This window comes from Trichomycterus rosablanca, chromosome 10 (assembly GCF_030014385.1).
Source record: "Trichomycterus rosablanca isolate fTriRos1 chromosome 10, fTriRos1.hap1, whole genome shotgun sequence".
In the NCBI taxonomy this organism is placed as follows: domain Eukaryota; kingdom Metazoa; phylum Chordata; class Actinopteri; order Siluriformes; family Trichomycteridae; genus Trichomycterus; species Trichomycterus rosablanca.
Window position 1 is genome coordinate 7,446,772 of NC_085997.1, and position 13,194 is coordinate 7,459,965.

Here is a 13,194-nt window from a genome sequence, read left to right on the forward strand (position 1 = left end):
ACGTAAGTAAGGAGTTAGAGAGACAAAAAAAAAGGCATAAGGTAACCGAACAGCTGAACTGTTTTCTCCAGAGTTTTTTGGTCTATTGTATTAAATTGTGACATAATAGTCATGTTATTTCTAGGTGTCTGTAGGGGCGGCATGGTTTCATCGTTTGACTGAGTGGCGTTGATGGTCAGTCTAATAGTTTTTATTTTTTCACAGAAGAAATGAGCAAATTCATTACATTTCTCTGTGGACAGAAGTTCTGGCGTGATCTGGGAGGATTTGTAAGCTTGTCGACCACGTTGAATAGAGTGCGGGTGTTGTTGATGTTCCTGTTGATGATCTTAGAGAAGTGCAGCTGTCTAGCCCTGCCTAACTCCGAGTTAAAACTACAAAGGCTTTGCTTATAGAGATCATAGTGGATTTGAAGTTTAGTTTTCCTCCACTTACGTTCAGCTCTCCTGCATTCTCTTTTCAGAGCTATTACCATCATTGTGTTACGCCATGGTGCTTTCTGTTTGCTCAACGTTTTCATGACTTTTACCGGGGCAACCACATCCATGACAGTCAATATTTTCACGTTAAAGTTATCCAGGAGTTCATCAACTGACTCTGCAATTAAAGTTGGTGATATAGCTATGGCCTCCATAAACTGAGAACTAGTACTTTCATTTATGCACCTTTTCTTAACAGAAACAGTGCTAGTTTGAGCATCTGAAGTGATCAGCATTTCAAAGAAGACACAAAAATGATCAGAGAGGGCTAAGTCATTGACCATAACAGAAGAAATGATTAGACCTTTAGTAATAACTAGATCCAGAGTGTGCCCTCGAGTATGTGTAGGCCCTTTCTCATGTTGCAATAGACCAAACGTGTCAAAAAGTCCAAGAAGTTCTTTGGTGTTATTGTCCTTGTTAGTATCTAAGTGGATGTTACAATCCCCAGTTATGATGAAAAAGCTGTACTCAGTGGAGATAACTGACAGTAGTTCAGTAAATTCATCTATAAAATGTGCAGAGTACCTTGGAGTTTTATAAATGGTTAAAAATAAAATTTTGGGAGTACCCTTCAAAATAAAAAATACATAAAATTGCCAAGCACAGTCTCTTTGCACTGGAATACATCTTTAAATAAGGCAGCTACTCCTTCACCTTTCCTACCACTTCGACACACATTCATAGAACTGAAGTTTGCTGGTGCTGTTTCGTTAAGAACAGTGGCACTGCTGCCTTCTGCTAACCATGTTTCAGTTAGAAACAGAAAATCTAAACTGTAAGATAGAATTATGTCATTCACTAAAAATGATTTGTTGGCTAGATATCTAATATTAAGCAGAGCTAGCTTTAAAGGAACCACAGGAGCCCCTGAGGCAGCCCAAGGTTGTCGTGGTACAGGTAAGAGGTTAGACTGGTTGGTGCCCTGGGCTTTTTGGGTGAAACCTGTGGACTGGCTGAGATGGAGTGTGAGAATTTAGTCCCAACACACACCAGTTTCTCCATTTTCTCTGTGAAATCCATATGTGGAGGTGATGTTGTTGAGAGAGAGAAGTTGGAGGATGACTGTGATGTCTCTGCTGTTGACTGCTGTGTCACTGCCTGATGATGAAGGTCGTAATAGCTTTCGTCAAGAGTCAGCCTGAGCTGTGTTCTCCAGTGATGGGGATTGTATGTTTGATGGTCCTTCATGGTTAAAGGCAGGTGAGGGAGGTTGAGGATGCACGTATTGTGTCGAGTCAGTCCAAGAAGCAGATGGGTGGCGAAGAGCAAAATGGAGGTTGTCCTTTAGTGCCTTCACTCCAGTCTTGCTTAGGTGGGTGCCATCTGTGTAAAAAAATTCTCTGCGCCCCCAGAATAGATTAAAATTGTCAATATAATCCATACCTTTCAAACTGCAGGTTCTGCTTAGCCACGTGTTGAGGTTGAGTAGCCGTGAAAACATATTAGATCCTCGGGCTGGGAGAGGTCCACTGATGAACTTCTGAGCAGTCAGCTTCTCAAGTGTATTGAACAGTTCAGTGAAGTTGTTCTTTAAGATTTCTGACTCCTCTCTGCGGATGTCACTTCTGCCCACGTGCAGAATAATTCGGTCGATCGCTCCATGCTGGGAGAGAATGTTGGGAAGTTCCTCATTTAATTCCGAGACAGTCACATTCGGGAGACAGCATGTTAGCATTGATCTGCTGCCTATATTCTTAATGTCCACAAAATGTTTCTGATCTCCAAATCACTCCTGTTGTGTTTTCTGGTGTTCATGCTCTCAGATTACTTTGACATTACATGAAAGCAAACAGTGGACGGTTTTGTTCATACACATTTAGTCATTGCTTAGTCTCCGATATGCTCACCCATGATCCGTCTGCTACAAACCCATACAGGTGCCTGTAGAGTAAAGAAAAGGGAAAAAAAACAGTTTGACATGAGGAATTGTTGTTATAGCTATAAAAAATTTATGATTGTATTTGGTTAAAAGTTCTTTACACACCAATTACTAACCTAGTGTCTTTGATGTTATTAGCAAAATGCAACGATGATTCATTGCAACATGTGATCTGGCCTATATGCTAACACAGACTCTTAGGTCCATTTAGGTCTATCCTTATGTGTTCTGACTGACCTGGACTTAGTTCCTAAGGATCTCTGAAAACCAGTTGTGCTCCAGGATCATCTCGAGGCTGGGTCGCTTATTCGGATCCTTGGCCAGGCAGCGTCTTATCAGATGACAGCAGGCTGTGCGTGCAGTGATCGGGTCGTTACAATATTGTAATAGAAACTATTTAACATCACTTTAAAAAAAAAACGATAAGAGACATGCTTCTTATGTTTCTGCATTTTCTTACCCTTAGACACACCAGCTTTGAAGATCAGATGTCCAGCAGCGATCTCCCTCTCATTCCAGAATGGCAGCTCTCCACACACTAAAACAAACAAAAGGACGCCCAGGCTCCACACCGTTGCAGCGCAACCATGATACCTACCTTCCTCGATCCATTCAGGTGGGGCGTATAGTATGGTGCCTGAATAAAAGTGCGAGAAACGGTTCACACACACGGCTTTCCTATGCGATCGCTGTCATCTGTGTTTCATAGCTACTGACCTCCGAGGTACAATTACCTGCAAAACGTCTGTAGGGGGTCGACTTGAGCAAGTCCCCACAGCCAAAGTCTATGAGCTTGACCTCTAACGTGTCGAAACTGACCAGAAGGTTCTGCTCCTTGATATCCCGATGGAGAACCCCGCGATCACGGCAATGACGGGCGGCGAGAACCACCTGCCACATGATGACCTGAGCCAGACGTTCGGGAAGTGAGCCGTTCCTGCGGTATTCGAAGAGGTCCATGCAGCGGGCGGGTCGCTCCAGGATCAAGACGTAGCACTCGGGCATGTCGAACCATTCCAGGAGCTCCAGGACGTGTTCGCAGCGAGGTGGCTCGCATCAACGCCACCTCTACAGGGAGACCGTTCTTCTCACCAGGCTAACATTTGAGCAGACATGGTTAGCATGGGGTTGGAATCGATAGTCAATAGGCAGAGTGGCGGTTACATTCGATGCTATTTTGCATTTTAATGCATCATGTCATTTATAAAATAAGGTTTTTTTTTTAATGGCTGTTGCATCTTTGCAATATTTCACAAGTGAAACAAATGTAACTCACAATGGTGATGAATCTGTCACAGCCACTCTTCAGCACAATCTTAATAGCAACCTATTAAAACATGCAAAACAAAACTATTAAAATCAGGAACGAATATTAAGGGAACGTACTTTTGGCAAACAGTAACCAAAAGGGCCGTTCGCTTTTTAACTCCAAGTTTGATGACATGCGTAGTCATTGTGGATCTTAAGATCAAAGCAGCTTTGTAATGATCGACAATTCTCGTGTCACTCTGAGCAGAGCCGAGTAAATATCTCACCTGTTTTCCATCGGCCTTACGAAGTCCTGCAAACACAGAACCGCAGCCTCCTTTCCCCAGAAGCTTTCCGACTCCGTACAGGCTATCGAAGCACTCTGTAAAACAGGACGTGTTGTTAATCTGATAGAAACTTTTCAGTAAAAGTAAAAAACTCAATAAAAAACTCACGAGCAGCATGATTTAAGCTCTAGAAAATATTTGTTCTATGAAAGGTGTGAGGCTGGACAGACCTTTGGAAGGAGCGCTGCCTCTCTGGACAGAGTGCTTTCCTGTAGTCGTGCTCTTCTCACCAGCTGTTGTTCACACAAATGTCATTTAATCGCTGTTATTAAATGATCTCTAACACATCAGATGTACAACAAGTGTACAGAGCTTTACAGAGTCATACGTTACAAATGTTTTATCATGAAATCATACCAGTTCACAATATCATTGAATGGTTCAGTAAAGCTCTGGCTGACCTGTGTAAATGGAGTCGCTGGAGGAAGTGCTGGTGCTCAGTTCCACCGGGCTCTCTTCGATGTGTGAGGTCCCTCCAACTGTACCTTCAACGCTCTCGACTTAAAAGACGTGTTTTGTGTTAGTATCAGCGTTTTACATCGACTTTCAAACAATCACAGAGTGAGTCTTTCCTAGAAAATTGTTCTAAATCAAACCTGAACTGGATTATTTTCTAAATCACTGCAATCATTCACTCAAAACCTTTCACCTAGTAAATTTAGCTCTGACTAAAAAAATAGTTTTCTAGTCGACTTGCTGTAGTGTGTACTTACCACTGCTCGTTATCTGTATAAAAGACACCTGTCCACAGCCTTAAACAGTCAGACTCCAAACTCAACCATGGCCAAGACCAAAGAGCTGTCGAAGGACACCAGGAAGAAAATTGTAGACCTGCACCAGGCTGGGAAGAGTAAATCTACAATAGGCAAGCAGGTTGGTGTGAATAAATCAACTGTGGGAACAATTGTAAGAAAATGGAAGACATACAAGACCATTGATAATCTCCCTTGGGGTCAAGATCTCATCCCGTGGGGTCAAAATGATCATGAGAACGGTGAGCAAAAATCCCAGAACTACACGGAGGGACCTGATGAATGACCTGCAGAGAGCTGGGACCAAAGTAACAAAGGCTACCATCAGTAACACACTACGCCGAGAGGGACTCAAATCCTGCAGTGCCAGGCGTGTCCCCCTGCTTAAGCCAGTACATGTCCAGGCCCGTCTGAAGTTTGCCAGAGAGCAAATGGATGATCCAGAAGAGGATTGGGAGAATATCATGTGGTCAGATGAAACCAAAATGGAACTTTTTGGTAAAAACTCAACTCGCCGTGTTTGGAGGAAGAAGAAAAACCCAAGAACACCATACCTACTGTGAAGCATGGGGGTGGAAACATCATGCTTTGGGGCTGTTTTTCTGCAAAGGGGACAGGACGACTGATCCATGTTAAGGGAAGAATGAACGGGGCCATGTATTGTGAGATTTTAAGCCAAAACCTCCTTCCATCAGTGAGAGCATTGAAGATGGAACGTGGCTGGGTCTTCCAGCATGACAATTATCCCAAACACACCGCTCGGGAAACGAAGGAGTGGCTCCGTAAAAAGCATTTCAAGGTCCTGGAGTGGCCTAGCCAGTCTCCAGACCTCAACCCCATAGAAAATTTGTGGAGGGAGTTGAAAGTCCGTGTTGCCCAGCGACAGCCCCAAAATATCACTGCTCTAGAGGAGATCTGCATGGAGGAATGGGCCAAAATACCAGCTACAGTGTGTGCAAACCTGGTGAAGACTTACAGGAAACGTTTGACCTCTGTCATTGCCAACAAAGGTTATGTTACAAGGTATTGAGTTGAACTTTTGTTATTGACCAAATACTTATTTTCCACCATAATTTACAAATAAATTATTTAAAAATCCTACCATGTGATTTCCTGGATTTTTTTTTCTCATTTTGTCTCTCATAGTTGAAGTGTAGCTATGATGAAAATTACAGACCTCTCTCATCTTTCTAAGTAGGAGAACTTGCACGATCAGTGGCTGACTAAATACTTTTTGGCCCCACTGTAGCTTTCGTCAAGAGTCAGAAACTCAGCCTGAGCTGTGTTCTCCAGTGATGGGGATTGTATGTTTGATGGTCCTTCTTGGTTGAAGGCAGGTGAGGGAGGTTGAGGATGCACGTATTGTGTCGAGTCAGTCCAAGAAGCAGATGGGTGGCGAAGAGCAAAATGGAGGTTGTCCTTTAGTGCCTTCACTCCAGTCTTTCTTAGGTGGGTGCCATCTGGGTAAAAAAATTCTCTGCGCCCCCAGAATAGATTAAAATTGTCAATATAATCCATACCTTTCAAACTGCAGGTTCTGCTTAGCCACGTGTTGAGGTTGAGTAGCCGTGAAAACATATTAGATCCTCGGGCTGGGAGAGGCCCACTGATGAACTTCTGAGCAGTCAGCTTCTCAAGTGTATTAAACAGTTCAGTGAAGTTGTTCTTTAAGATTTCTGACTCCTCTCTGCGGATGTCACTTCTGCCCACGTGCAGAATAATTCGGTCGATCGCTCCATGCTGGGAGAGAATGTTGGGAAGTTCCTCATTTAATTCCGTGACAGTCACGTTCGGGAGACAGCACGTTCGGGAGACAGCATTGATCTGCTGCCTATATTCTTGATGGCAGAGTCACAGACGATCAGAGTTTTCGGAGCGTTCTCTGCGTCAGGCGAGGGCCTCTGCTTAATTAGCCTCGTGTTTTAGCTAGCCCGCTTTGAGACCCCTTTTATAGTCAGCTTCGCTGGTTTTGATTCGTTACCATTACCACTGGGGATAACCTCGATCAGATTTCTGAGCGGTTCAAAACGATTCAGCAAAGGGATCGGTTTTTGTTGCGACCCTGCTATTTTCCCACGGGGTGCAATTGTGCTAGCTTTTGGAATAGTTTTAGCTTTCCGAGCCCATGATGAACAGTCTGGCATGGAAGACATTAAGACAGCCACCTGCTGCTTTTGTGCTTTTGGTTTTGCTCCAAGTTTGTGCCACCGACTTATTCTCTCACATGGCTCGTTTCTGTTCCCCTGTTTTGATTGACTTCTGTCAAGCTTCGGGAAGTCTGTTAAGCTGTCTAGCCTTAGTTTAGCTGGTTGTTCTGTGTTAGATTTTGACTCACCCTCGAGTGATCTGAAACCATTTCTCCTACCCGTTCCAGGTAGGATTGTGAGCATTTTTGTCTCCAGCACAGCAATTTTCCATAGGAGTCTGTAGCAGTTGGAGCAGCACGAAGAACCCGCTGTAGTGATAGGAGCCATGGTAGTCCTGATAACTGTGCCCGAGTTTAGTCTGACGGCTAGTGGAAAACTCCGTTAACTAAATGTCTAGTTTAATGTATTTCTGTATTGTATTTCTGTAATTCTGTGCCTTTCCAGCCGATCTATTGTCGGTGTCTGCTGATTGAGCTCTATATTTTAGAAATAAAAGATAAAAAATGACTAAAATAACTAAAAACTAAAAGCAAGCAGAGAGCAGACAGAAAGCGTGCAGCCAGAGCGAGCGTCAAAATGACTTTTTCAGACCCAGCAACACCTTTAGACACAACCTGCTTTATCCCAAGGACTTCACACCAATTGGTCAGCCACCTATAAAGCATGTCCCTCGTAGTCAGTTTAACCCCAATTCACACCTGGCAGGGTGGGGCAACGACTCTCAAATGAGTCACACCTTACTTTCCTTGATTTAACTTGAATTATTTTTTTTTCAATATTTTCATTATTCATTGATAAAGATTTCAGTTTATAATATTTTATCACTTATGTGACGAGTTGCTTGTTCATTTCTTTTTCTGTTGTTTAGCCTGTACAGAACCATGAGAGATCTTTGGACAGACATAAGTAGTGCCAGTTCTAAACAACAGTGATGTGCTGGGGAGTTGCACAGTCTTCTATTAAAAACATGGAAGTGTTCCTGTTGATGACCACTGGACTACAGTTTATGGGATCAGTGCCTTTATGTTGTGTTTTAAACATTTGTTGTTGAAATGTCAGAACATGTCATGTAACATGTTTTAATGAACGAAATCAGTTTTGAAAAAGCTTTTTGTTACATGACATTAGACCCTCTGGTTTAAATAAAGTACTTTAGTGATTTAGTGAGTGAAGTCTGGTTTTCTGGAATGTTGCTGGGCAAAATGTGTCTAATTGTAAAGGGTCATTTTGATCATTTTTTATATCCATACGTTCTCAGCTGTACAAAACTACAGCTGCAGGAAAAGGTCATTCCAAACTTGTTTAGGATTCATCTACATTTCTGCATCAATTCTTTATAAAATGTGCTCTCCTGTGTTGTGCAGGTCATAAAGTGGGTAAAGAAAATACACACGCCAGTACAAACACAGTTTTATTCAATATTTTATTCAATTATCTCTTGTCTCATACACCACCACAGAGAAGGTCAAAGTGCTTTCTGGACGACAGACGTGGTCGTTGATCTGTAAAGACGCAAAACAATGTACTGACCGTTAAATTACCATCAACTTCAATCAAGGCCCAATACACATGTGTTAAAAGTCTGCAGGATCCATTCCCAGACACCCACCGTAGATTGTTGTGGTGACTCAAAGTCATTTCATCTTCTGCCAGGTATCAAGGTGCTTAGGCCCAAATCTGATCTGGTTGCTTCTTCCAGTAGGTTAGACTTGTTCATTGATGGGGCTTTCTATAAGGCAATTACCCAGAACACACACACACACCCATATCAATCATTGATGTTTAAATTATGTTAAACTCCTAACTGGCTAAACCACTTTCTCCCAGCACTCACCTTTCTGATCTGGCGTGGTATGTACACGGTGCTGAGGAATGGAGGTGATCTGAACCTCAGCTAAAAACCTCTGGATGTGTTCTTGTAGCAGACCTGTGCTGTGGTGGTGAAAACATAATGTGAGATTGATTTCCATCATGTGTTAAGGGGATGTTAAGCTAATAATTATCTAAGGGGGGGAAACGGATGAAAAGCAGCTTGAAAAACTTCAGTATTATTCAGTCGACTGACTCGTCAAGCTGATCCACAAAATTTTGCTGATCTCCAAATCACTCCTGTTGTGTTTTCTGGTGTTCATGCTCTCAGATTACTTTGACATTACATGAAAGCAAACAGTGGACGGTTTTGTTCATACACATTTAGTCATTGCTTAGTCTCCGATATGCTCACCCATGATCCGTCTGCTACAAACCCATACAGGTGCCTGTAGAGTAAAGAAAAGGGAAAAAAAACAGTTTGACATGAGGAATTGTTGTTATAGCTATAAAAAAATTATGATTGTATTTGGTTAAAAGTTCTTTACACACCAATTACTAACCTAGTGTCTTTGATGTTATTAGCAAAATGCAACGATGATTCATTGCAACATGTGATCTGGCCTATATGCTAATACAGACTCTTAGCTAAATCCATTTAGGTCTATCCTTATGTGTTCTGACTGACCTGGACTTAGTTCCCAAGGATCTCTGAAAACCAGTTGTGCTCCAGGATCATCTCGAGGCTGGGTCGCTCATTCGGATCCTTGGCCAGGCAGCGTCTTATCAGATGACGGCAGGCTGTGCGTGCAGTGATCGGGTCGTTACAATATTGTAATAGAAACTATTTAACATCACTTAAAAAAAAAAAACGATAAGAGACATGCTTCTTATGTTTCTGCATTTTCTTACCCTTAGACACACCAGCTTTGAAGATCAAGTGTCCAGCAGCGATCTCCCTCTCATTCCAGAATGGCAGCTCTCCACACACTAAAACAAACAAAAGGACGCCCAGGCTCCACACCGTTGCAGCACAACCATGATACTTACCTTCCTCGATCCATTCAGGTGGGGCGTATAGTATGGTGCCTGAATAAAAGTGCGAGAAACGGTTCACACACACGGCTTTCCTATGCGATCGCTGTCATCTGTGTTTCATAGCTACTGACCTCCGAGGTACAATTACCTGCAAAACGTCTGTAGGGTGTCGACTTGAGCAAGTCCCCACAGCCAAAGTCTATGAGCTTGACCTCTAACGTGTCGAAACTGACCAGAAGGTTCTGCTCCTTGATATCCCGATGGAGAACGCCGCGATCACGGCAGTGACGGGCGGCGAGAACCACCTGCCACATGATGACCTGAGCCAGACGTTCGGGAAGTGAGCCGTTCCTGCGGTATTCGAAGAGGTCCATGCAGCGGGCGGGTTGCTCCAGGATCAAGACGTAGCACTCGGGCATGTCGAACCATTCCAGGAGCTCCAGGACGTGTTCGCAGCGAGGTGGCTCAGACACCATCAGCATCAACGCCACCTCTACAGGGAGACCGTTCTTCTCACCAGGCTAATATTTGAGCAGACATGGTTAACATGGGGTTGGAATCGATAGTCAATAGGCAGAGTGGCGGTTACATTCGATGCTATTTTGCATTTTAATGCATCATGTCATTTATAAGATTGATTTATTATTATATTATATTTTATATGGCTGTTGCATCTTTGCAATATTTCACAAGTGAAACAAATGTTACTTACAATGGTGATGAATCTGTCACAGCCACTCTTCAGCACAATCTTAATAGCAACCTATTAAAACATGCAAAACAAAACTATTAAAATCAGGAACGAATATTACGGACCAACAGTAACCAAAAGGGCCGTTCGCTTTTTAACTACAAGTTTGATGACATGCGTAGTCAATGTGGATCTTAAGATCAAAGCAGCTTTGTAATGATCGACAATTCTCGTGTCACTCTGAGCCGAGCCGAGTAAATATCTCACCTGTTTTCCATCGGCCTTACGAAGTCCTGCAAACACAGAACCGCAGCCTCCTTTGCCCAGAAGCTTTCCGACTCCGTACAGGCTATCGAAGCACTCTGTAAAACAGGACGTGTTGTTAATCTGATAGAAACTCCTCAGTAAAAGTAAAAAACTCAATAAAAAAAACTCACGAGCAGCATGATTTAAGCTCTAGAAAATATTTGTTCTATGAAAGGTGTGAGGCTGGACAGACCTTTGGAAGGAGCGCTGCCTCTCTGGACCGAGTGCTTTCCTGTAGTCGTGCTCTTCTCACCAGCTGTTGTTCACACAAATGTAATTTAATCGCTGTCAGTAAATGATCTCTAACACATCAGATGTACAACAAGTGTACAGAGCTTTACAGAGTCATACGTTACAAATGTTTTATCATTAAATCTTACCAGTTCACAATATCATTGAATGGTTCAGTAAAGCTCTGGCTGACCTGTGTGGATGAAGTTGCTGGAGGAAGTGCTGGTGCTCAGTTCCACCGGGCTCTCTTCGATGTGTGAGGTCCCTCCAACTGTACCGTAAATGCTCTCGACTTAAAAGACGTGTTTTGTGTTAGTATCAGCGTTTTACATCAACTGGATTCTTTTCTAAATCACTGCACTCATTCACTCAAAACCTTTCACCTAGTAAATTTAGCTCTGAATAAAAAAATGGTTTTCTAGTCGACTTGCTGTAGTGTGTACTTACCACTGCTCGCTAGAGAAGCATCAGAGAGGGAATCCAACACAGCAGCCGATTCCAGCACAATTTCACCAAGACTCAGCTCAGCTATACAGAGGCAAGGTCAGAAGTGGATGGTCAAGGGTACGAGGTTTGGAATGGAGCAGTTATCAATCATAAAGAGTAGGAGAGTGGAAATGGAATGTGTCTGCATCCATTCAAATGTTGATTTTGGCCATTTTAAACTGGTTTGCTTTATACTTGATGGAATCGAGTGTTCTTGTTAGACTGGAGTTTCAAACTCACCTGAGGTTCCAGAAGTGGATGGTGGACGTAGCGAGTCTCTCTCTGTGTGTTGGGATCCTCGTGATTCAGAGGAGCTACTGGATCCTTCCTGTTTTGGGCTCAAATCCACCACCTCATTTGATTGGGAAGTGATGGAGTCGCCTGTTCTGTCACCATCGGTGTTAGCAACCATGTTCTGAATGGTTCTGATCCAAGCCTCTCTATTCTCCTCTGAATCGGCCTGCAATACCCAGATCCTACACACACACACACACACACACACACATACACACACCCTAAACATGGCATGAATCTACAGCACAACAAAGTGCTTATTCCACTCCGGTTTTCATGTCATTTCTATTAGAAAGAGAGTAAAATTTTCCTTTTTTAATTCTTCATCTTTGTATAGCAGAACTGTTGCACGTCCACGCCCTTCAGAGTGTCATAAATAAAGAAATCAAATGAATTTTCATGCCTGATGATACACTGGACTTACTTTGTAGGTGAAACCACCTGGAAGCAGCAACGGCGTCCGATGCTCTTGTAGTGTTTGGCCGTGCACAGGCGTAAATCAGCTATGACCACCATGATATTCTGCTGGGGGCACAAAAGGTTTCTCAAACATTTCTTTACCTCTAATGTTCCAGCAAAAACAACTCAAACTTTAGCAAACAAGTCCTTAAAAGTGATTGTTTAGGAACAGTTGCTCCTTTTTATGTTGATTTTGCAGTAGGCCACTATTGCTACTGATTTTACTTTAGACAAAGGACACGTGACTAACCCCGGATTTCTTCTTGTACATAAGGTGGTTGTTCTGAATCAGGAACCAGCGCCTGAAGGAAAGAAACAGAAACAAAAGGAATCATAGAAATAAAACAACTGCATAGCACTGAAATTCTGCAGGGTTTCACTTGTAAATGAACTTTATATTAAATCATGTTGAATCGTCGTGTATTCTGATTTAACATGCCGTTGATCAGTCAGAGTCAGTAAAATGTACAATATTTAGGAAACGATTGCTATGATGATTAGAGGGGTTTAATTTGCCATTCATTTCTACCTAAATGATTACTCATCGTGTGTTCTAGCTCTCTACAGACCTGTTCCATGTTTTAAAGACATTACTGGCCCTCTTGAACAAGTATCCCTCCATAACTGTCTGGTTCTCTGCGTCCACACTGCCCTCCGGTTCGGTCTCGACACCACAGACGTCCTGAAAAGACGTCTGAGAACGAACTCGACCGAACGGCCAGCACAGACTACGCCAAAAGCGTCGCATTAGAGAAGGATGGTCGGTAGCACGTCTCTCCTGTTCAGCAGCCATCATGAGAAATGATGTACAAACACTGAAGGTTCAACTAAACTGAGCTCTCATAGAACACTCAGTGTCATCACAATGATGTCACAAAGGCAGAAGGTCTCAGTGCTGCAGCGCTGCAGGTGATGGTGTACATTTAAATTTCACCATTTGTTTATTTTTCATTATTTTACTCAAATGATTTTAACACCCCCCCCCCCCCCCCCCCACACCTAATTTATGAAAAATGTCTTTCTTT

At 42.9% G+C, this 13,194-nt stretch overlaps 1 protein-coding gene and 1 pseudogene across 1 annotated transcript; both read right to left on the reverse strand.

Annotated features, from left to right (window-relative positions):
* Positions 1 to 2,604: 2,604 nt before the first annotated feature.
* On the reverse strand, positions 2,605 to 7,182 carry LOC134321622 (serine/threonine-protein kinase pim-1-like; annotated as a pseudogene).
* A 1,507-nt stretch (positions 7,183 to 8,689) lies between these two features.
* On the reverse strand, positions 8,690 to 12,962 carry LOC134321623 (serine/threonine-protein kinase pim-1-like). Its single transcript, XM_063003425.1, has 13 exons — positions 12,739 to 12,962; positions 12,420 to 12,471; positions 12,135 to 12,232; positions 11,657 to 11,892; positions 11,124 to 11,222; positions 10,893 to 10,955; positions 10,661 to 10,755; positions 10,415 to 10,465; positions 9,830 to 10,223; positions 9,577 to 9,789; positions 9,353 to 9,465; positions 9,080 to 9,113; positions 8,690 to 8,787 (listed from the first exon to the last, which is right to left on the reverse strand). Exons 1-11 carry the CDS (start codon positions 12,960 to 12,962, stop codon positions 9,359 to 9,361), a joined length of 1,632 nt encoding a protein of 543 aa, XP_062859495.1. The 3' UTR covers positions 8,690 to 8,787; positions 9,080 to 9,113; positions 9,353 to 9,358.
* Between the last annotated feature and the right edge of the window lie 232 nt (positions 12,963 to 13,194).

What these genes read in the sequence shown, in the direction of transcription:
- LOC134321623 (XM_063003425.1), bottom strand. Translation starts at nt 12,962, where the DNA reads ATGGCTGCTGAACAGGAGAGACGTGCTACCGACCATCCTTCTCTAATG. An exon ending in CAGGTGGTTTCACCTACAAA is followed by an intron (nt 11,893 to 12,134) that starts GTAAGTCCAGTG and finishes GTGTGTGTGTAG; the next exon opens with GATCTGGGTATTGCAGGCCG. An exon ending in GTGACAGATTCATCACCATT is followed by an intron (nt 10,224 to 10,414) that starts GTAAGTAACATT and finishes CTCAAATATTAG; the next exon opens with CCTGGTGAGAAGAACGGTCT.